This window comes from Seriola aureovittata, chromosome 14, assembly GCF_021018895.1.
Source record: "Seriola aureovittata isolate HTS-2021-v1 ecotype China chromosome 14, ASM2101889v1, whole genome shotgun sequence".
Taxonomy (NCBI): Eukaryota; Metazoa; Chordata; class Actinopteri; order Carangiformes; family Carangidae; genus Seriola; species Seriola aureovittata.
Genome location: NC_079377.1, coordinates 13,715,233 through 13,737,096, shown reverse-complemented (window position 1 = coordinate 13,737,096; position 21,864 = coordinate 13,715,233). Strand labels below are relative to the sequence as shown.

Sequence of the window (21,864 nt, the reverse complement as noted above, 5' to 3'; positions counted from 1 at the left end):
TCATTGGTTATTGTGAGTGATGTTGCAAATCACTGAGAAGATTTGCTTTATTGCAATATTGAATTTACCATTTTCTTGCATCAATGTGATGAGGTCTCCTGATTTATGTGGTATGAAATTCACTGCATTAGCCAAAAACAAATATTCATGTGTGGTTATTTTCTTTAGAAGTAAAGCAGACAACCATTTTTAAATCAATAAAGTGTTTGAGTAGTTTTCCACAGAAAGTTAAGATTTGTTGTTTTTTTTCTTTTATATAATTGGAAATGTAATATCTGTGGTTTTGGCCAGACAAAGCACGACATTTGAAGCCGTCCCCTTGGACTGGATGAAACGATGACGTGATTCTGACATTTTATAAACAAAATGATTAATTAATTAATCTTGAAAAGAATTGGAAGATTCATAAAAAATGAAAATAATAATTACAGTCTTAGTCATTTTACTTGAAATGTTTCCTATTGAAATGTAATATACTGTCTCAACATACACAGTATATTGATAATGCAATACAAAATGACATACAGGGACATACCAAGATTTTGTTCCCGGTGCCCACCCCTACATATGTCTACTGTGTGTGTTCATGTGTTTCAGGACTGAGCTGAACACTTCTTTCTTTTCATTCTGCAAGAGTCACCTTGGCTCTGGTGTAGCCACGCATTTTGTGTGACGGCAGCTACTTTCTCCTTCACCCTCCTTTTACTCCTCCCTCATCAGTACAGCATTGCCCTCCAAAATGAGGAAACACAGTGGGAACCTGGAGTAACCCAATAACTATAACATTAGAAGCACTGTGCTTAACAAAGGCAACCCAAGGCAACCCTGGACAACCTTAATAACACTCTCAGTTGAGGTTAATACTGCAGCACCCTGTGGGAGTGCGACCCTGAGTCATAGTGTCATTGTATTCAGATCAAGTGTCGTCCCTGCAGTGAGGACATATGCTGCTATAGTGATATAATCTATCTACCAGTGATCTAAAGGATTAATAATCTCTCTAATCTGCACCTATGGGTTCACATCAGCTCATCATACGGGCTGAGATGTCATCTGCTGATTAGAGATGGTGCAGAGAAGAGAGGTGTTATATGTGTGTGTGTGTGTGTGTGTGTGTGTGTGTGTGTGTGTGTGTGTGTGTGTGTGTGTGTGTGTATGTATGTATGTGTGTGCACGCACATGTGTGTGCATGTGCATGTGGTCATGAGCTCCAAGCCCTGCAGAGATCATTACAGCATCACAGGTCATGTCTTTTGGCCTTGTGATGGGTTTTATGGAAATTAAAATATGTAAAGCTGAACATAAGCAGGCCTTGGTCACATCTATGCATTGTGTGTGTGTGTGTGTGTGTGTGTGTGTGTGTGTGTGTGTGTGTGTGTGGGCACACAAACAGAAAGTTTCGAATGACTGTCTAAACATCTTTCATTGATTTTTGGACGGACTAGCAGCCTGTTGATATTGAAATGTCAGCTGCTCTCCATATCTCTTATATCTATGAAGTCCATGCATGCATTACCAAGAAAGGAGATTAGTTTAAAGGGGGATGGGGCACCTAAATAAACCCAACCCCCACCCTGCTATCTTACCAATTTTACCCCGAGCCCGACCCCTGTGTCCCTGAGGGAAGACCTTGACCATCTGTGCTCCTGGGGGTTCCTTGTTAGGATACACATGTGCCTGCAAGGCACATGGCCATCGAATCAGGCCTCAAATGGCTGAGACACGATAATCATCTAATGGCAGAAATCCCAGATCCTGATTGCCACTTTCATCAGTCGTGGCCTAAAGCCTAACTGACCTCCAGGTTTCATGGGAATCCATTCATAAGTTTGTGAGATTTCCTGTTGACACACACAAACCAACACATGATTTCATTTCCTGTTTGCTCTATATCGAGGCTATTTCAGCTTCTTAAAAAGCTACAGCTATAAGAGCTGTCAAGGAATCTAAATGTTTATCAGTAATTATGTTTTATGTTGCCATTTCTCAGAATGAAATTGGTTGTATTGAGTTAATTTATAATGTTATGCATTATGTTGTGTTTTCCAAATGAAATGATCGTTTTTGTGGCATCTCTTCAGCCGATGATGTTTGGTGGTAGGTGCTGGGAAAATGGTTGAACTTCTATTTTTTTCTGCTTCTGTATGCATTGTGGTGGATGGGGGTACATTGCACACAGATGTCGCTCTACCTTGATTATCTGGTGTAATGCCATTAAAATCTAGACAGATATACCCTCCATTCGTGTGGGAGCCATATGATGTTTTCATCCACTGTTGATCAAAGTTTGACACAAATAGCTGATTTTCTGTGCAGCCAAAACACAACATCAAACTGCGGCTGACGCGATTTGTCTTGACAATACTTTTTGTAAGAAGGAAAATCGTTTTCCTACACTCTGTCTGTTTGTGACAATAGCTTTGAAAGAGCCCAGTCAGGAAAACACGATTTAAGCTAATTCAGGATATTACATAATAACCAAAATCTATATATCACGAAGCTCTACTGCGTTTTTTTTTTACCTCCATTTCTTTTCTAATTTCCTCCTTCTTTTCTCTCTTCTGCCCTTTTTATGAGTTGCAGTGAAGTCGTCGTTGGTTCTCTACACCTCATTTAGAAGCAGGAAGTACCTGCAAACACACAGTCTCACAATCCCATGTTTACAGTGGGAAATTAGCTTGTATAAAAAAAAAAATCACAGTATTTTTGTTTTCATGTTAGACCTGGGTTCATCAAGAGATGGTTGGTATTTTTGGTTGTTTGATTCTTCAGGTGCCAGTTTCACAAAAATGGACTTTAACTATTGGTTTGATCAGAGAGTGTAACAATATAAAAAAACTCTCAATAGTATGAAGACCCGTAGCAGAGTTGAGATGCTGTGGCTTCTTAATGTGACAGGTTTCAGTACATCTGTTGAGTCACCAGTCAGGATTAGGATAGTTTCTTGGATAAACAAACCTTTTTTCCTTCTGTGTGTCACTGATTGTTGGAAACATGGCTTTTAGTTCAGCATTAGCCCGGGGGATGGGGTGGCTAACTCTTAAGGCCGAAATACATCAGTCTTTTTTTTTGGGAAGCTGGGGAGCATTTGGTGGTAACCGGAAACATGACTCCAAATGTTTGCTAACAAGTTGATAAAGAAAAAGGGTGATACTATGTCAATGCTTACTTTATTTATACTGCTTCCAAGGGACCAAAATAATCAGTCATTGCAGGTTTAATATTAATGTAAATGCTGCAAATATCGTATGTATATGTTTTTTTGAGTCAGCAGGTTAACATTAATGCTTTGTGTTTTCACTTCAGGCAGAGCGCAGGAGAAGAAGCCCAGAGAGGACAGAGGTCCTGGGATGAGAGCTCTCTGCCATTTCCCTGTCTCCCCCAGACCTCCAGGAGGAGAACGCTGGGCGAGTACACTCTGAGGTAAAGAGCCACACAAAAAAATAAAACACCCTCTGCAGACAAAACCCTTCTCTGACGATGTTGACCTTCAGTATTTGCTGACTCAAGCGTCCCCTGCTCCTCCCACCTCTCTTGTTCTTTCTCCCTTTCTCTCCCTCCCTTTCGGTGTTGTTCTTTTTCTCTCTTGTCTTTTGGGGAGCCGGGGACATTGATCTATGGTCTGACTTGGTGTAGGCTCGGTTTGGAGTGATGCGCTGTGGTCACTTTGTCACACAGACTCACGCACACATTTATGGAAATAGGGGTCTTGGCCTCCGTCTTTGAAGTGTCCGGTCAGGGACTGGGTTTGGAGATGGATGATAGTTGGAGTGTGTGACACAGTGGGAGGAGGGAGTAGAGGAGGAGATGAGGGGTCAAGGGGTCAGGAATTTGCGGCTGAGCCCATGTTGTTCCATACAGCAGCCGGGTGACAGCAATACCTCAGAGAAGTCAGGGCAGGTGTGTTTGTCTGTTTACTTCTACTACAAATCACATTTTCTCTCACAGAAAACATCATTTTCTCTGCCCTGCACCTTTTTCACAAAACTTAATCTAAAACAAAATCAGCCTGCACTGGATAGCCCCAAAAAAAGTTTTTGGTTTGTTTGTTTTTCCGCCATCACTCAGCACTGGATCCTGACATTAGCCCCTTATCATTTCTGTCAGCTCGAGGGCTCACAGTAAAGGGCAGTGTTTGTGAGATATGTGGGCTGATAATAATGTGTGGTCAACACAGTAGCAGCTGTCTTCCTCTCTTCTTTCCTCCGTCTCCATTACAGATCTGCTGTCTCCTCTGCTCCCCGTCTTTCCTGTAGCCCAGCTCAGCCTGTCTCAGCCCAGCTGTCCCCTTCCTTCATTAGCTGTCCCACAACACTACTTACTGCCTGTGTTAGAGGGTCACTTTCAAAATACAAAGGACTCAGTATAGGTTCTACTCAGTACTTTGTTTTTTTGGTTGATCGGAAAGGGCTTCGCTTGTTCTGATTAACCCACAGAGAATTATCACCAGATTGTTCCCCTCAGCTCTGCAGAGCATTTTAGCATCTTCCAGCAGCAGTTGTTTTGGTTTAAATGGCTGCAACTAAACTGTTTCGGTTAAGTCTCACTGTTCCTATCAGCATTGTATCCTGCAGCAGCAGGCGGCAGCTGTTCTCAGAAGCTCTTATGAACTCTAATATGCTGTATGATACCTGCCCGGCACATGCTCAGACAACCTCTGTTGATGTCAGATTATTAAAAAGACAAAATAACACACAAATACCAACACATTCTGATCCCATTGCTCTGATCTAATCGGCTCCTATATGTAAACAGTTTGGTCAGACTGCAGCTCTGTAAGTCCTTCACGTTGTACTTTTTAGTGTAAACTAATCAGGTATTTGCTAAAACGAAGACCAGAAACATGACTCTAGATGAATCATAATGTTGCTCCATATCTGCTGAATGTATAAACAGGAAATCGCTAACACATTAAGCACAACAGCTTTATAAAGTGATGTCATGTCAATGTTGTGTGCACAGCTTGTTACAATTCCCCCAAGTGGCCAAAAAAATCAGTTAATGCAGGTTTATGATCTTTAACAATGTAAACATGTTTATCTGAAACTCATCTACAGGTAACGTATCAGTTACCTGTTCAGGTTGTTTGTCACCAAGCAGACAGAAAAAGAAATGGGAGACTGTCTCTGTTGTGTGCGGTAGTCGTCATCCCACTTCATAAATAAGTTTAAGCTTCTCTTCCTACTTTTTGTTAACGTCACGTTCAGCATCCTGCTTTGTGCCGACTCATAAGAGGGTTTGATATGTTACACTGAACGAATGCACTCAATTTGTAAGTTATTCTTACCTGTTCAGAGGCTGAAATATAAACTCTTCCTGACTCTTTCTCTCTCTCACACACATACACACACACACACACACACACACACACACACACACACACACACTGCTACAGACATATAAAAGACTCAAAAGCTTTCTGGTGTTGTATTTTCAGCATGCAGAGCTGGGCTGTGTTAATGGCAGTAAAGTGCCAAGTCAGAGAGCAGAAAGTGAACTCTCTTCTCACTTGTTATACCACCGTGGGACTCAAAGGGAGGTTCAGGGAAGTTCCAGTAAAGAGAGAGAGATCACACACAGATGCACATGCACACTCACACACACTCACACACACACACACACACACACACACACACACACACACACACACACACACACACATTTCTCCTCCAGCATTACTCAGTCCTCCTACTTGTTTTCCATGGCAGCATACAACAATAAACCTAAAGTGGTTAGTGTTGTGTACCACACAGCAGCAGAGCAGTGTGTGTTATTTAGAAATGGCTTAGCCTTATTGAATTAATCAAATGTTGATTTTTTTGGAAAAATCATAGAATAATTTAATTGTCCTCATAATCCCATAACTGTTAACACCCATGCCAGTTTCTCTATGAGGCTGTACTTCAGCACCATGCTGCTTTGAGTTAAAGGCTAATGTCGCAAATTAGCACTAAACAAAAAGTACAGCCAAGGCTGATGGGAATGTGATCAGTTTTGCCAGTATTTGGTCAAAAGCCAAATTAAAATTTTGACCAGATGATGGCTCAACATGAAAAGTCAAAAGATCGCAAAAGTGAGTACAATTCATTCTGAAGGGGAACATGAATGTCTGTAATCCATCTCATAGTTTTTTCTCAAAACCACAAACTATGAACCTCAGGGTGGCGCTAGAGAAAAAAAATCACGTGATCTCCAAAGTCATTAGGATACATCCTCTGGGCACGATGGTTATCGTCACAAAACTCCAAATCCATCAAAAAGTGACAGACAGACTGACGTTATCATCCATGGAGAGTCATGTTGCTGGTTTGGCTAAAAATTTTCGTTCAAGCTTCTCAAATGCTGTTTTTCATTGTTTTATATCATTTTGAATGTAATATCTTTTGGTTTGGGTCATTGCTGACAAAACAAGCAATTTCAAGACATCACCTTGGGCTCCAGGAGGCTGTGATTGATTGGCATTTTTCACTATTTGTTGATAGTAGATTTAATGATTAATGTTGAAATAATCAACCGATAACTTGATGATAACATTAAAAGGATAATTAGTTTCAGCTTGGGGTCCAAAAGTCTGAGACCACTTTCTCATGGCCTGAGACTTTTGGACCCCACTATTGCTACATCATGCCTATCTTCACTCACACTTACCTTTCCACCATCACCTTCTCACCTACACCTCCAAACAAACAGCCTCAACACAAAATACAAGCAAAGCCTCTTAACCGCTTTAAGATTTGACCTTCCCCTCATTTGTTCCCTGCTTTCTGTTACCTGCTGAACAATGCTCCTGCTCACTTTCACGTGCACAAGAGCGCACACAGCATGTGCAAGTAGAAAGATGAGCGCAAACATGTTATTTTACCTCATCTGGGTCAGTTGACCCACCCCCCTCCCTCACAATCTCCCCTTCCCTCTGTACTGACTTGATGTAGTCATTCTCTGTTGATAATTGTACAATAAAGTGTAACAGTGCTATTATTTAGCCACAGGACAGATGCAGACCACTGGGGTAAGATGAGGTGTTCCCTGACGCCTGTGGGCAGTTTGGCTTTTACACACCCACTAAACTGAGATAGTGGATTAAATTTCTAAAAACGTTAAGTCTGACGCAGAATTGTGTTGATGCAGAGAATATGTGTGAAAGAGAAGGGAATGGATGAAGCTCGGGCTAAAAAGAGAAGGGGGAGGAGAAAGAGAGGCAGAGGAGAGTAATGTGTGTGTATGTGTGTTAAAAGAGGGAAACTAGAGGCAGGGGGGCTGGCAGACAAAAGTGAGAGAGGGGAGGGAGGAATGAAGAGGAGGAGGTGGGGAAGGCGGTGCTAAGGCAGACGGCAGGGAAAGAAAGCTGAGAAGAGGAACAGTGGAGTGAAGTGAGAAGAGAGAGGAGGAGGAGGAGAGGACAGGACAGGAAAATAAGGGGGCTTCCATTTGAAAGTCCTCGTGTCAGGATATGAAGTCCTGGAGCAGTGCAGAGGCAACGGCAGGAAGCTGGAGCGTTGTAGAGAAGAGGTAGACGACAGGGGGAAAAAAGGAAGAGAGACAAGGAGAATCTGAGGCAACAGAGACTGGAGTGTTTTTCTTTTTTCATTTCTTTTCCAAGAGAGACGGAGACAAGTGGAGGCAGCGATGCAGAGCTCTCACTGGGGTGAGTGAGGAAGAGAGTGTGTGTGTGTGTGTGTGTGTGTGTGTGTGTGTGTGTGTTGTGTGTGTGTGTGTGTGTGTGTGTGTGTGTGTGTGTGTGTTTGTGTGTGTGTGTTTGTGCATGTGTTTGCATAAGCGTGTGCGATCTTAAATTCTCCAAACTCAGACTCTCTTGATCCTGCTCTTTATTCAAGCTTGGCTTCGTTTATATGAATGCAAATTTGCCTGAGGAAACTTTGTATTCATGAGCACCGTGCGTCAGTGTGAAGCCACTTAAGAGGGTGTCAACTGCGGAAATGCCATTAATGGAAGGTGTGTAACGGAAAGATTTGAGACAAAAGTTGTTTGGCAGGCACATTCACACAGAAACACTGATTTTAACAGGATTGGAAACTAGTTGGAGGAATGCTAGTGGAGGCCAAAAAGTTGGTGATTTGGATACACTGAGATGTGAATGGTGAAATAATGACAAAGAATCCCTGGAAAACTTGGTTTCCTGTCATTTTGCCAGAGATTGAAGGCAGCTGGATGATTCAGTGTCAGCTGACTGGCTTTGACTTGAAGTTAGTTTCCTGAAGTTGTTAGGGCTCTAAATGAGCCTGGAGACGTTTGGTCTGCACAAGCAGGGGCAAACAGACCCAGTAGCTCAGATCTGTTGAGGTGGGATGATGAGTTTTTGGTGGTGTGTGTGTGTGTGTGTGTGTGTGTGTGTGAGCCCAGGTTTTTCTAATCCTGACCCTGGGTAATCTGCTCATTACAGACTGTTGGGGTATTGATTTGAAATTTCAGCCTGTAGAAAAGCTGTTCCACCCTCTGGACAGTTGGCCTGGAGGAGGAAGAAGGAGGAGGAGGAGGGTGATATTCAATCTGTCTGTACACACACACACACACACGCACACACACACACACACACACACACACACACACACACACACACACACACACACACACACACACACACACACTCATGTTGAAGATAAGAAAAAGCATGAGGCAGCAAACACACTTCTACCAAAGCAGACAATTAGGCTGCTTCTCAGAAGTGTGACCCGTACAAAATATGTTTTCATCCAGAAGACTCACAGGGAATCTGTAAGTTTCTTTTGATGACGAAGCACTCTTGCAGACACAGGCCGCCGCTGTTTCTCTTCTGTCTTCCCTACACGTGTAATTACAAGACTCCTCATGTGCCTTGGGCCACATATTGTAGTTTCTCATCAAGTTTGTTATGGCCCGAGAGTGATGTGTCAGCAGATATGTTTATAGCCTGAGCGGTTAGAGGGGCCGTCCATTCACTCAACTCTTTGTAGTAGCTGCCTGTTTGACCGTGTCATGTTCAGGTTTCATTTGAGAGCACGCTGGGAGAAGACTGTAATTACCCAGACTGGATTTTGGCAGTTAGGGTAGGACTGACGTTTCACTCCATAAAGACAGCAGCTGTAAATGGGCAGGTGTCGAGACGCAAGCGCTGACGTAAAGTTTGACTTCTGAGATAGAGGGGAGTGAGAGTGGGGACAGAGACGGAGAGGGTGGGTTACCTCATCTGCTCTGAACAAAACAAATGAGGTAAATGTGTGTTGCAGGTTACATACGTAACCCTTTCCAGCTGCGTTGACTCATGCTTCCTGTGTGTGTGTATGGTGTGTATGTGTACAGCATTAAGAGATAGTAAAGTAGCTCCAAGTAAAAGGCAGTGAGACTTCTGTTTGTTCCCTTTCTCCTTTGGTTTTCCCTCCCTGTCGTCCTCCATTGTTGGGCTGAAGGTTGGTTCCATCTTGGATGTAGTTTGTAAAATACACCTTTCTGAATCTATCTACGATTTCTCTTTGATTGTCCATTGTGGCTCTTTCTGACACAACAGTCATCTGCAAATGAAAAAAAAAAAACTGGTGACGTGTGCAAACGCATGCTAAGTGGATACACAACCAAACGCCTATTAAATGCCACATTTGTGGGAGGCTACTTGTGACAAAAAAGGAGAGACTGACAAGTCACTCACTGAAATTTTTATCTACCATCCATCATAATAAAGTAAGCACTTTTTTTAAGTAAGGGTTTGTGTTTTAACTTCTGCAGCTGCAAAAGAAAAAATGAGCAAGGACACGGTTAATGAAAGTCACCGAGCAGTGACAAAATATGTGGTGAAATTCTGACACCCTTTAGGCGCAGCAGAATCTCTGTGGTGTAGTAGTGATACTGAGTGGAATCAAATTGCCCCAACAAACAAACAAACAAACAAACCCAAAACGATTGGATAAAGAATTCAAAAGCATTCAGATTGGATAAGCGGATTCTGAACTGGATTCAGATTCGAGCTCCATTATTTTCCAGTGATCCTGTCGAGCTAAAGCTTATGCCAGGTGTTTATGTAAAGCCTTGAGTTGAGAAGCACGGTGGAACACTGAAGGAGGGAGACAGAGAGAGAGAGAAAGAGAGAGAAAGAGAGAGAGAGAGAGAGAGAAACATAGGAAAACAGAGAGACAGCGAGAGATTAGAAGTCGGCCTGGCCTCTGTTCAGTTTGCTGAATGAGTGTTTTCCATGCCAGTCTGTCCCCCCCTCCATCTTTCTCGAGTTTACAGCGGCGCGGACAATATGTCTGAAAACGTCTGCACATGTGCATCTAGTGCCATGTCAGATATTTTCTCAGATGAGTGGAAGTGAATTATACATGGAGGCTGGCACAGTTAAACTGAGGCGTCGCTGCTTATGTAATAGCTGCTGTGGAACTCATTTGCCTTGGCTGTATTTAGTAACACTGGGTGTGTGTGTGGGTGGCATTATATGTGTTAAATTCTGCTTCTTCAATGATCACTGATTTCACACTGAAGCCGTGACACCTTTGCTGAAGCGTTTAAAAAAAAAAAAAAATGCTGAGCCATGTCAGATATTGTAGCCTACTTTCCCCTCAGTGAAGCCTGGTAGTAAATAAACCGCTCTCCTACAATGATACGTCCTATCACTACCACCGCCTCAATCTCCCTCACATTGTGGGTCACGTTGTCAGTCAAAGTGTGGTTGCTTTCAGTGTGAGATAACAGGCTCTTTCTCTCTGCTCTCTGCCCTCTGTTACACTGAAACAATGGCTCTCCACTGTTCATACAGCCAAAGCAGCAGGGGGGGAAGGAAGGCAACTTTAGGAGGGAAAACTTTACTCTTCTCTCCACTGTTGGGACAATGAGAAGTCAGAACAGCCTGACCACCAGGATTTTCTAAAATATACTCCAATAAACACCATGCTAAGAGAAACTGACCTGCTCCTGCACTGATAAGAAATTGTAGCTGCCCCCGGTTATTGTATTAAGTCCATGGTCATTGATCCTGGCAAACAGTAGTCCACTGGCCAGACTAATCCCTGTGTCTCTACCACTGGCATTCTTGGTATTTCCAGTGTCTGCGGGTCTGACCACTGACCGCCGCTGGATAACTGTCAGTGGCTGGAAAACCTCCTGGAAAATCCAACTTTTTGGAGGGGACCAGGAATGTCAGCCATCTTTTCCTTTTTCACATACTGTTGCCTCAGTTTCCTCCAGTGCCAGCTGACTGTAAACCAACTTCAGCTCGACTGCTATTAAAGGCTGGTTATAGCATCTTAATATGTTCTGGCACAGACTGAAATGTGTCCATAGCACCTAGTATCCCAATAAAACATTTTCATATTCTTTGATCAGATAGCTCCTGCTTTAACTCAAGTTTATCAATTATAGGTGTTTTTAATTAGGAAAGGTTCTTTCACAGCTGCTTGTATCTACAATTTGTCATTTTCACACTTTGGTTTTTTGCACAGATTTAATTTAATTAGTGAGCTGTAGAGGTGGTCAATCTTTAAGATAAACTAAGTTAACCAGCTGCTGGATGTAGCTTCAAATTTAGCACACAAACATGAGAGTGGTATCAATCTTTTTATCTAATCTATCCAAGAAAACAAGTAAGTGCATTTCCCAACTGTTCCTTTAATATTTGAGAAATGGAGCTTTTTTTGTTTAATGAAAAACATGTTAAAAAGGTACTGAAATAAAGTGTTATTTTGGTATTGGTACTGACACTCTGCTCTGGTGTCAAAAACTGCAGAATGATTCCCAGCCTTTGTGCTGTTAAAACGCAATAGGAACATTGAGGTGACAGCTTTACTTTTGATGTATACAGTAATTTGGTTCTTACAGCATGGCTAAGCTTGACATGGGCAAAGATTTTACCTTGACAAAATATGTATGCTACCTCAGTTTTTTTAGTGAACTAATGCTCTTGTAGAGAAACTAATAGGGCAGCGCACAACTCATTTCAAACCGGACCCATAAGTAAGCATGTGACTGGCAGTTTGTGTCCCCAAATGACTATAGTGTTTTCACAAGGCTGTGTCGCTACTTTCATGTCATTGACGTCTACTGCTTCCCATTTCAATAGATAGCTGGCTGCTCTCTCTGTCAACCCCCACTGGGACTTTGTGAGTTTCTCTGCAGTTATATGTGTGTGTAGTAGAAAGAGGGAGAGAGAATCTAGGCTTCAGTCACCCCACTCTCCGGCAGCCTCTTAGGTCCGAATTGAGGCCAGATGCTTTGAGATGCTAAAGAGCCAACCTGCCCGCTGTCAGACTGTCAGACACGCACACATAAGACTCACTCCCTCATTCACCTATTCACTCACTCTTTCTCTTTTTTCCTTCCTTCCCTCCCTTTCCCACTATTCCTGCCTATCTCATTTCGCCTTGTGCATGGCCTCCGCTGCCATGGCAACGCCTCCAAACAGAGCTAGAAGCTAAAGTCTGCAACACCAACAAGTTGGTTGTAAAAGGAAGAGGAAGGGAAAAAAAGCTGGACTAGGGGAGGACCTGTTGCCAATTACTCATGCACAGACTCACTTTTCAGAAACCTTATTTCTTCCTTTGTTTCACCAGAGAAAAACCTGGCTTAATAAAGTCAGAGCCCCACAGCAGTCTGGATGCTCGATCTCACAACTTTTGTAAAGATACAATGTCAACCATGTTACTTTGCCAAAGAGGGCAATGTCTCTCTGGTTTGAGTGAAACAAGATTTGGCACTGAGGCGAAGGGTTAATGAGGACTGAGCAGGTTTGTATGCATTCAGTTCAGCAATCTCAAACACACATACACACACACACACACACACACACACACACACACACACACACACACACATACACACACACACACTGTAGGACTTTAAAAGCAAGCCATGTGGGGGTAGGTGACAGTGAGCGGCCACTCAGACAGACAGTCATTGTGTTGGAATGGAGGCATAATATAACCTCAGGTCTTCTGGCAAAACATTAAAAGACTACTCTCATTTTACAGTGGGGTCGGCTGACTTCATTACAATACCATTTTCTTGCCCGTTTGAAGTTTAATTGTGGAGTTTCAGTGAGTAGATGCGTGACAAATAAATGGGAGAGTAGATTAGGAGCGGACTTATTGCCTCGCTGAGGTATTGTGTGTGTCAGTGTGTTTCTGCCTTGCCCGTACTTGTGGATTTTCTTTTGTTAGCAGCCAGCGAGGATTATTGTGACTCACCTAGCCTGTTGATTTTCTCTCTGCCTCACTCTTTCTGTCTGTCTTTCTCACTCTCTCCAGCCACTGGGATCACTGGTCTCAGGATTAATCAAGGCCACCCAGGCTCTATATATCAAAGTGCTTTATTTTGGAAACTTAAAATGACTACTGTTTTCGTGACCAGCGAAACTCCATTGTGCAGTGAGCACTCATCCAAGAAGAATAAACATTATACAAAGGCATTTTTTAATGAATGGTTCTGATTATCACTCCCTTACTGATATTTTTGTCCTCATCCATACAGCACCTGCTGTGATCGGATGATTTTATACTTTCCACCTGTTGCTCTCATCTTCACACTGGCTTTGCATTCGGTTAGTCACGCTGCGGTGTTGCTAATAAAGAAGGGGGAAGATGAAAATCTAGCTGCATAGACCAGTGAGCAGGAGGGGGGATGGAAGAGGAAAGAGTGACAGGAGAGCAGTGGAGCAATAATCCAGCACAGGACGCAGGGAAGAGAGGAAATGGGTGGAGTGGAGGAAGGAGGTGAAAAACCCTAAAAACATGCCAGCTCATCAGGAAGATGTCACCTTTACCATTCGGTAAAGCTTCTCTAATTAGAATCAAATGACTTTTAATATGGAAGGGGTCACTGGTTGATTCCCCACAACTTGATTCAGTGTCACCACCAGCTGTCAGTTGTCTTCAACGAAAAAACTCTAAAATCTGACTGAACACAACCTGCTAATATCCAAACAAGAGACAGACACAGTTAGCGAGTAGCTGGTGAACATAATGGAGCATTTAGCAGCTAAAGACACAGATTATCACATGAATGATAATGTGGCAACAGGTACAGGTTTAAGTCAACATATGCCAAACACTTGCTTGTTCCAGCCTCTCCAATTCAGTTTTTCTCTCCTTCATGTCATTGTATCGTTGGTTCAGTAGATTACACAGTAATGAAAATAAGCATTAGTTTCAGCCCTTCTTTTATCCATTATGTTTTGTAACAGATATATGGGCAGTGGTTACACTTACTATCCTGATATTGAGAATGCAGATCAGTTTGATTTGTTGGGTTGCTTGTGTCTTTGTTGGCTCTTACTGTAGATCTCTTGCTGCTGCAAGGGGTGACAACATGCACCCATAACCACCTTGGTTTTACAGGACTGAGGACCCTTCTGCTTGGTTTGTTTTCACAGTTGTAGCACACAGCAACTGAAACTCCTGCAAATGCGGCCATGGTCAAAAGGCCACAGTGCAGATTTCAGCTGTCATTTCTCTCCTCTTTGTCCTTTATCGTCATAATATCTGAAAGAGGCACATATATGAAAGCGAGATCAGAAACAAGGGTAAAGAAAATTCACTCAGGCTGTCATCAGAGGCATGTTCGGTACTCAGAAGTAGAGGAGATGGTTTAACAATGTCTCCCTTCACATTTGATTTTGAGATCTTAAGGTGCTCAGACCCCGGTGTCTGTGTGCTCTCCAAATAATGACCAAATACGATTATAGTTGCCTAGTTTTCCCAGGAGCTCAGGCCTCTTTGGAGCCTCTCTTTGGACTACCTGGTATTGGAATTCCCCTAAACCCCCAACCATCAACCCCACCCACCCTGCCTTTGTGTCCGCGCCCCTAAACCCCCGTCTTTTTCTTCTTTCTTCTTCTGGCTTTCCTAACTCCGTCCTGAGCCCAGCAGAGTCTCCGGAACAGCTTGGAGGTTGCGTGTGATTGCAAGGGGCGATCTGCTGCTGCGGAATAATGGGCTTCCTCTCCTGGGTAATACTGGCGTTATTAACAGACTTATCATAACGGGATTATTTCCCCATCACAGACCCCACTTCTGGATCTTGTTAGAGAGATACCTGGGAACTTCTTTCTTCTGTCAGTCCTGCTCTTACTCATCCTCGGCCAGTTGGTGCCATGTGGAGGGTGAACACAACCACTTGGTTTATTTCCAGTACCTCTCAGAGCCAGTGAGAGGCTGCCTTTAAGCCATTCAGCATCATTTAATAGTTTTATAGTGTCAGGATGTGTTGTAAAGTGCCCCTGGTTTGACCCCATAATAGCTGGCTGCAACACTACAGCAGTTTATTTTTGAACATTGACTCAAATACCTTGCTGAGAGAAACGCCTCATGAAAGACTATCAGAGTGATTTCAGGCACTTGAGATGTTTTCTATTTTTAGTGATGATGACTGGTTTCTCTCTGCCTGTCTTGTGCAGCTGACAGCAAAAGAGGATGCGTGTAATGAGGAAGGTGGAGGAAGCAATGAGGGCAATGGAGAGATGGTAAAGGTATTTTCACGTTGTCAGAGGAATGCAGCCGAGGAGAGGAAGAGGGCTTCAATAACTTTTAAGAAATAACCAGTGAGCAACATCAGAGGGCGAAATTAGCTTTTGAGATTTGTTGCCCGAGTAGCCAGAACAAAACCAGACCCTTGGAGGTCATAAGGGTGGGAGGAGAGAATCAAACCAGCTCCCCTCCACTCATCAGGGGGTCACAGGGTTAGGGCTGTGGGGGTCACGGTTGACGGTCTCAGAGGGTTGTTAATTCTATTATGCCTGCCTGAGAGGTCCTTGTGAGGGCTGGGAGTGAAGAAGAGGTGGGAATGGCTGGATAAAAAGGTGAAACGAGGTTGTGAGGTGTAATTATTTTGGCATGGGAAATGATCACATACCGCACATGTCTTTATCTCCTTGACTCATGTGTACTCATCAAGCCTGTCTCCTTTCTTCAACTCCCTTCACTCCCTGACAAGTCCTTACAGACAAGCTCACAGTTTAGTCAATATGGAGTCAACTGGTAGGAACTTAACCACCCTGCTGACTGATCAAATAATGAGACCAACCCTATATTTACTGTACATACCAACCCCTCAGTGCCCCATGTAGGGCTGCATGATAGGACCATCTACATCTTTGCTGCCCTCCTCACCTCGTAACCCTCAACACTCCACTGCTTCTTTTTGGTTTTTGCATTTTTCAATTTCTACATTGAGAGAGAAGGCAAAATCCTGCCTTGCTTTCTCACATTAAGCGTATCACTATCTATAATGGGCGTAGCTGTCAGAATGCCTGTTTTGAAGAAGTACAACTAAAGGCATCAGTATGCTTCAAACAAAGTGCTGGTCGGAGCTTTGAAAGGTGTCTGAAAAGCCCCTCCTGCCAATGCTCTCCAATGCCACAATTTGGAGTTGGTTGGGGCTGCAGCTACCAGCCTCATGAAACTGACAATCTGAAACGTCCACTTTACACTGCAAAAGCAGCTTTTCAACCATTTCATCATTTTAAGCTTCTGTTAAGGCGTCATTGTGCCGACAATTTTTGTAGACAGCTCGATTACTCACATGTCCCTCACGCTAAATGCCAGTAAATGTGGATCCAAGTGTATGTTTACGTCTATTTTCTTCCATTTTACACTCCTACAGCGACTGTGTCTTGGTGCTGCTAAAACGTGAGCGACCTATAAATCAATACTGTGCCTGAACACCTCCTGTGTAGACACACACAGAGCACTGCTGCTGCCCTGCTAACGTGCTGCTCATGCTGCACCTCCTGTGTAGACATGCGTGTCAGACATTTCCGAGGAATCTGGCAAAAAAACTCTGTCTGATCTAATCCTTTGATTAAGTTGTGTTTCAGTAAACAAAACAAAACCCCCTGTCTTTTTTGGCATTTATTTCTGAGACTGAAGACTTCATTTGGGACTTTCATGATTGATGTGCCCCTTGATGCATCCATTGTGTGCGTATGGATGTTCACGTACATGCACGGTGTGTGTGTGTGTGTGTGTGTGTGTCTATGAGTGTCAGTTTGTATGATTGTGTTAGTCCTGGCAGACTGTGTGCAGCCATAGCTGGCGTGGATTATTCCACTTGGCCAGACAGATTTGAGCTTGGCACGACAGGATCAGGATATGTGTCCCCTCTCTTTCTGTCCTCACAGGCAACTAACACTGATAATACTATCTGCAAATGGAAGGCGTAATCTGCTGCCACTTATTGTGTTAGTAATATGTATCCATGTTTCTTACACTAAAAATAGTGCAGCAACCAAGTGCGGCTATTATTCATTTCTTCAAAAGATTTTGTTGATAGGCGTGTGAGCATTGTGATCATGAGACAGCAAAGTGACTAGATTTCAAACGCTTTTAGATGTGATACACAGATGCCTGCTCACTGGGTTCACATGAGGACATTCAGGAAAATCACAGAGCAGCTGCAGACGGTGATGACCGTGACTCATTTTCTCTCCCCCTGTCTGTATCGTCCTCAGTTTCTACTAAATCATTTCTCTTTTTTCTCCTCCTGCCTCGTTAATGACATTGACAATTAGCAATGGCTTCACCAGAGATATAGAGTGTATTTAATGAGTGATGAGCCTTCACTGGCAGGGGGGGTCTGGAAACCTGCTCCCCCAGGAGAAATATGTCAAATAAACAGCTGTAAAGTGGCTGCGGCTAATGAGTTTTGTGAGTGAGAACAGGCCGAAAAATCAATAAATAATTTGGCTTCACTGTTGCAAAGAGGATTTCTTTTAATTGTTGTAAGTTTGTACGTAAAGTAAATATCACATTTTAATATTGCAAATAGTAAAGATTATTTATTTAATCATTTCAACATAATTACAGCAATACAATTTATGATAAGATGATTAGCTCTGTAATGCATAACCTATTTACCACATAATATTTTTTCGCAAATGGATGAGATGTTAAGCACAAATCACATTAGAAACAGTCAGCTAGAAGCGTGGTAATTAATATTTCATACTTAAATTAAAGTATCTACAGTCAGAAAAGCACAGCTGTAAATAATAAAATGAATGACGACTGAATTCCATCAACGGTTTGTGCTTAGGCGCAGTTAAGTGTGTTTACATGCTAACATTTACTAACTGCAATACAAGGAGGACCTGCAGCCTGGAATCACAGCTGCCTTTATTTTTGGTAGACATGTTACTACATTTTATTACAGGTCTTCCTTAGCTACATTTAGTGCTCCATCTATTGCATTTATTTATTTTTGTTCGGTATCCAGCACCTATCCCACTGTCGTTGTGTGGATGTGCACAGGGGCATAAAGGTATAAAATGGACTAAAGATAAAAAATAAAAATAACTTAAGGTTCTTAACTTAGGTTCCTTCGTTCACGGAGAAAGCCTCCATGATCCTGTCTGGAAGATTCTGACCATGGAAGAAGTGAACCAGCCTCCTCGTCCTCCTCAGCTCGGAGGCGTCCACTCGTTCCTCCTCTTCCTTAGCATCCTCAGACCCCACAGTGGCCCCGTGTTCTTCCACTATGTTCTTCCTCTTCTTCTTCTTCTTCTGTGGTGTAGCACCATCGTCCCTCTCCAGCAACCTGCTGAGGCTGCTCATCACCTGGTCGGACATTAGCTGAACGTACCGACTGATGATGTCGTCATAGTGACCTTTCTCTCTGGAGTGTGGACACAGTCGTCCTTGCTTTCTCTGTGTAGTCCTTCTCTCCCTCGTCCACGGCTTCTCTGTAGCAGGTGAGAAACTCTTGCAGTTTCTCCTGCAGAGCAACCTTCACCTCTGTTGCAGTATAGTCGACTCGCTCCTTGATTTCTTCTTCTTCTGGCATATGTCCTTTACACCACTGACCATGATGTCCAAAATGTCAGAGGCAGCAGAATCCAAGGTGGGCAGGTTTGATCTGCATGGACCGGTCATCAGGCTGAAGCTCCGTGGGGAGAACAAGGCCAAAAACTTGGCAAGAAGGCCCTTTAGTACCTGAAGGCAGGATCCACGAAACTCTGACAGGTCGCTGCTTACCTTCTCTGAGGACATGCGTAATGGATAAGGCTTCAGCTCCTGAGGGCGGGGCTGACGCTCTGCACACTCTGAGTGTTGCTCGCTTATTTTGGTGGCGAGGTCTTTCCGGATCCTCGCAGACTTCCTCTCTTTGTCCTGACGGTGGCTCATGCTGTCAGCGACGGCAGCAAACATCACTTCCTGAGTTGTTGTTTCCAAGACAGCGTCTACGTCCTGACCTGCTGCCTCCTCTCTTACATTGGCCAGAGTCTTACCTGCCGATCCCAACGCCTTCATAGCAGCAGACATGACCTCTGACCCTTTGGTCTCTGTATTGTCCTGGCTCTCAGCAGCCAGCACACACAGACCCTGGTTCATCCCTACACCTCCCAGCATGCTCCTCACTGACAGCTGGAAGGCGGAACTGCCCAATATTTGGGGCCACTTAAGTCTGAGACAGAGACTGACTCACTGGATCCACCATCCTGTCCAGGAAGCTCTGCCACTCTTGATAGTCCAGGCTGCTGATGAAGGACTGGAGCATGTCCACGTCCTCGTCGGCGGTCTGAACCTGGACGGTTTCTCTCTCTACTCTGTAGTCACAGGTATGAGATAAACTGGATTAAGAAGACGCCCCCTTTAGAACAATGTCTGTTTTCTTTTAAAATATGTACATTTTGAATATCAATATTTCGATGGAGCATTAGGCCCACATTGAGGGAAAAAATAAATCTGAAACTTCGAGAATAAAGTTGTAATATTACGAGAATAAAGTCATCATGAAGTTCTAATATTACGAGATTTAAAAATGTAAATTTTGAGAGAAAAAATACATTTTTAGGACTATTACAAACAACCAATAAAATGGGTGAAGGGACACTGGCTTTCACTGGCAGCCTGAGCGCCTTCTGGCATCTGCTGTTTATCTGTCTAACAACAGAATAGACTCACTTTCTTGCACAATCTTTTCTGTGTCCTGATGCTTATGACGATTGACTGAAATGTAACTGTCTCGATTGCACTGAAAGCACAAACTGTTCCTCTTCTCGCTCCCATTTCAGGTCTAAATCTCACACACTGTCACACACTGATGGAAAGTGAAGACAGTGAGTCATCACATCAGTGATGTCTCTTCTTCTGTGGCGGTGCAGGAAAAATGTAGTCTAATGCTGATTTACAGTTAAACTTCACAGCATTTTGAGGACATGAAGTGTACGAAAATATGGGACAAATTGTGTCCTATATTTGGAAAAAATATTTGGAAAAAATAACATGGAAAAAATACAACTTCATGGCAAACTCAATTCATAAACTTGACTACTGAGTAATACCAGCCACTGGTCAGTAATAGTTCTGAGTTTAAACAATGTCTTTTTCTTATGTCTGGAAATAAATCCTGCACTTTTTTTTTACTGTCTACTTAGAAAAATCAATGACAAACTTCTGAATTTATCATCTACAACCCTGATACTTCAGTCATTATAGCAATTGGTGACTCCACACTTTAGTGAAATATTTTAAAGACATTTTTCTTGTAGGTGTCAGTTTTCATTGTTTCGTCTCTTCATCTTTATGTGTGGCAGTGCAGCAACTATCCACGCTGCTGTAGTGGATTTTCAATGTTGTCCCCACAGTGCAGCTCTGTGCAGAAGCCTTTGCTGGGTGCTGGTGCCATCCTTGTGTATGTTCTGATTCCTGAGTCTGTGTCAAATTTTAAATCAGTCAGAAAAGGCAATATAAATTATTTGAGAGGGCTACATTAAATTTTAGGGGGCTAAATGGCCTTAAAGTTGGCTATGATGTCATTGGCAGTTAGAAAAAAATATTATGTCTTTTGAATATTGAATGAAAAACTCTGTATGCATGGATACAACTCTTCAACAGAGCACATGTAATAGTCATATCTGTTGCATCCAGAGTATGAATTAAAAATCTTATTATAAAATCCTTATTTTCTCTCTCTCTCATCAGGGTGTGTGGTGTGTCTGACGCCGTCGGGCTGCCATGGCTTTGGTTCAGGCACTACCTTTAACCGTGACTGACCACCCCAATCCAGGCCTCGAAGTCCAGCAGTGCCGGCCGCTATCATCCCACTCCCCCTCAAGCCCCTGCTCTGGCCCCTGTGGGCCCTGTAGCTCTGGGACAGCCATGGGTTCTGTCAGCAGTCTCATATCGGGCCGGACGTACCAGGAGAGACACTGCCGGGCTGCCAGCGAGTTCACCACCAAACCACGCCGCTCCACGCCGGCTACCAGCTGCTTCCGGCTTCAGGATAACACCCTCCGCAGCGGGAGCTCCTTAGAGCAGCTGCTGGTTATCAGCAACCAAACGCAGCCTCAGGCCCAGGTTCTGCCTCCACCGCTGCCCACCAAAAAGCAGCCTCGGCCTGGTAATTCTTCAGGAGCAGTAGGTGGTGGCACTAATGGGAACTTTGGGTATGTGAACAATGAGGTGGTGGTTGGAGACTGGAACGACAACCTGGTGGTGGTGGCTGCAAGCCCCTGCAGTGACTCGGAGGACCAAAGGGACAACAGGACTCTGAACGGCAACATTGGAGGGCCTCCTCCCAAACTCATCCCAGTGTCCGGACAGTTAGAGAAGGTAAGAGGAGAAGATTTTAGAGCTAGACCAAAAAAGTAGCCAAGTCAATACATTTTTAGCTTATAGCAGATATGTAGGCATGGGTTTATATGTTGGTTTATAAGTAACAACAACATGTGGTGTCTCTGTTACATAGTTTTGGTTATGGAAAAACTTCTTGACCTTTGGCAAAATATCTGAACTGAAGGTCCACTTAAAAACTTTTACTGAGTTTTCAACCACATCAAAAGTCAATATATGTCATCCAATCTTTTAAACTCTTAAACCTCAATTTTCTGTATCCACCATGACTGTACTCAACATACATTTGGGGCAATAGGGACGTATAGAAAGTAGA

General features: G+C 43.3%; 1 protein-coding gene across 3 annotated transcripts in view; it reads left to right on the top strand.

Moving 5' to 3' along the window:
- lzts2a (leucine zipper, putative tumor suppressor 2a) overlaps window positions 1-21,864 on the top strand; it is a 45,052-nt gene that overhangs the window by 14,912 nt on the left and 8,276 nt on the right. For 2 of the 3 annotated variants that reach the window (XM_056395412.1, XM_056395413.1), the window contains exons 2-3: window positions 3,307-3,423; window positions 20,898-21,527. In XM_056395412.1, the coding sequence (XP_056251387.1) occupies window positions 20,931-21,527 (597 nt within the window). In that variant the 5' untranslated portion in view covers window positions 3,307-3,423; window positions 20,898-20,930. Of the gene's footprint in view, window positions 1-3,306; window positions 3,424-7,338; window positions 7,646-20,897; window positions 21,528-21,864 lie in introns of those variants that run through there. The other variant, XM_056395410.1, reaches the window with a different exon arrangement.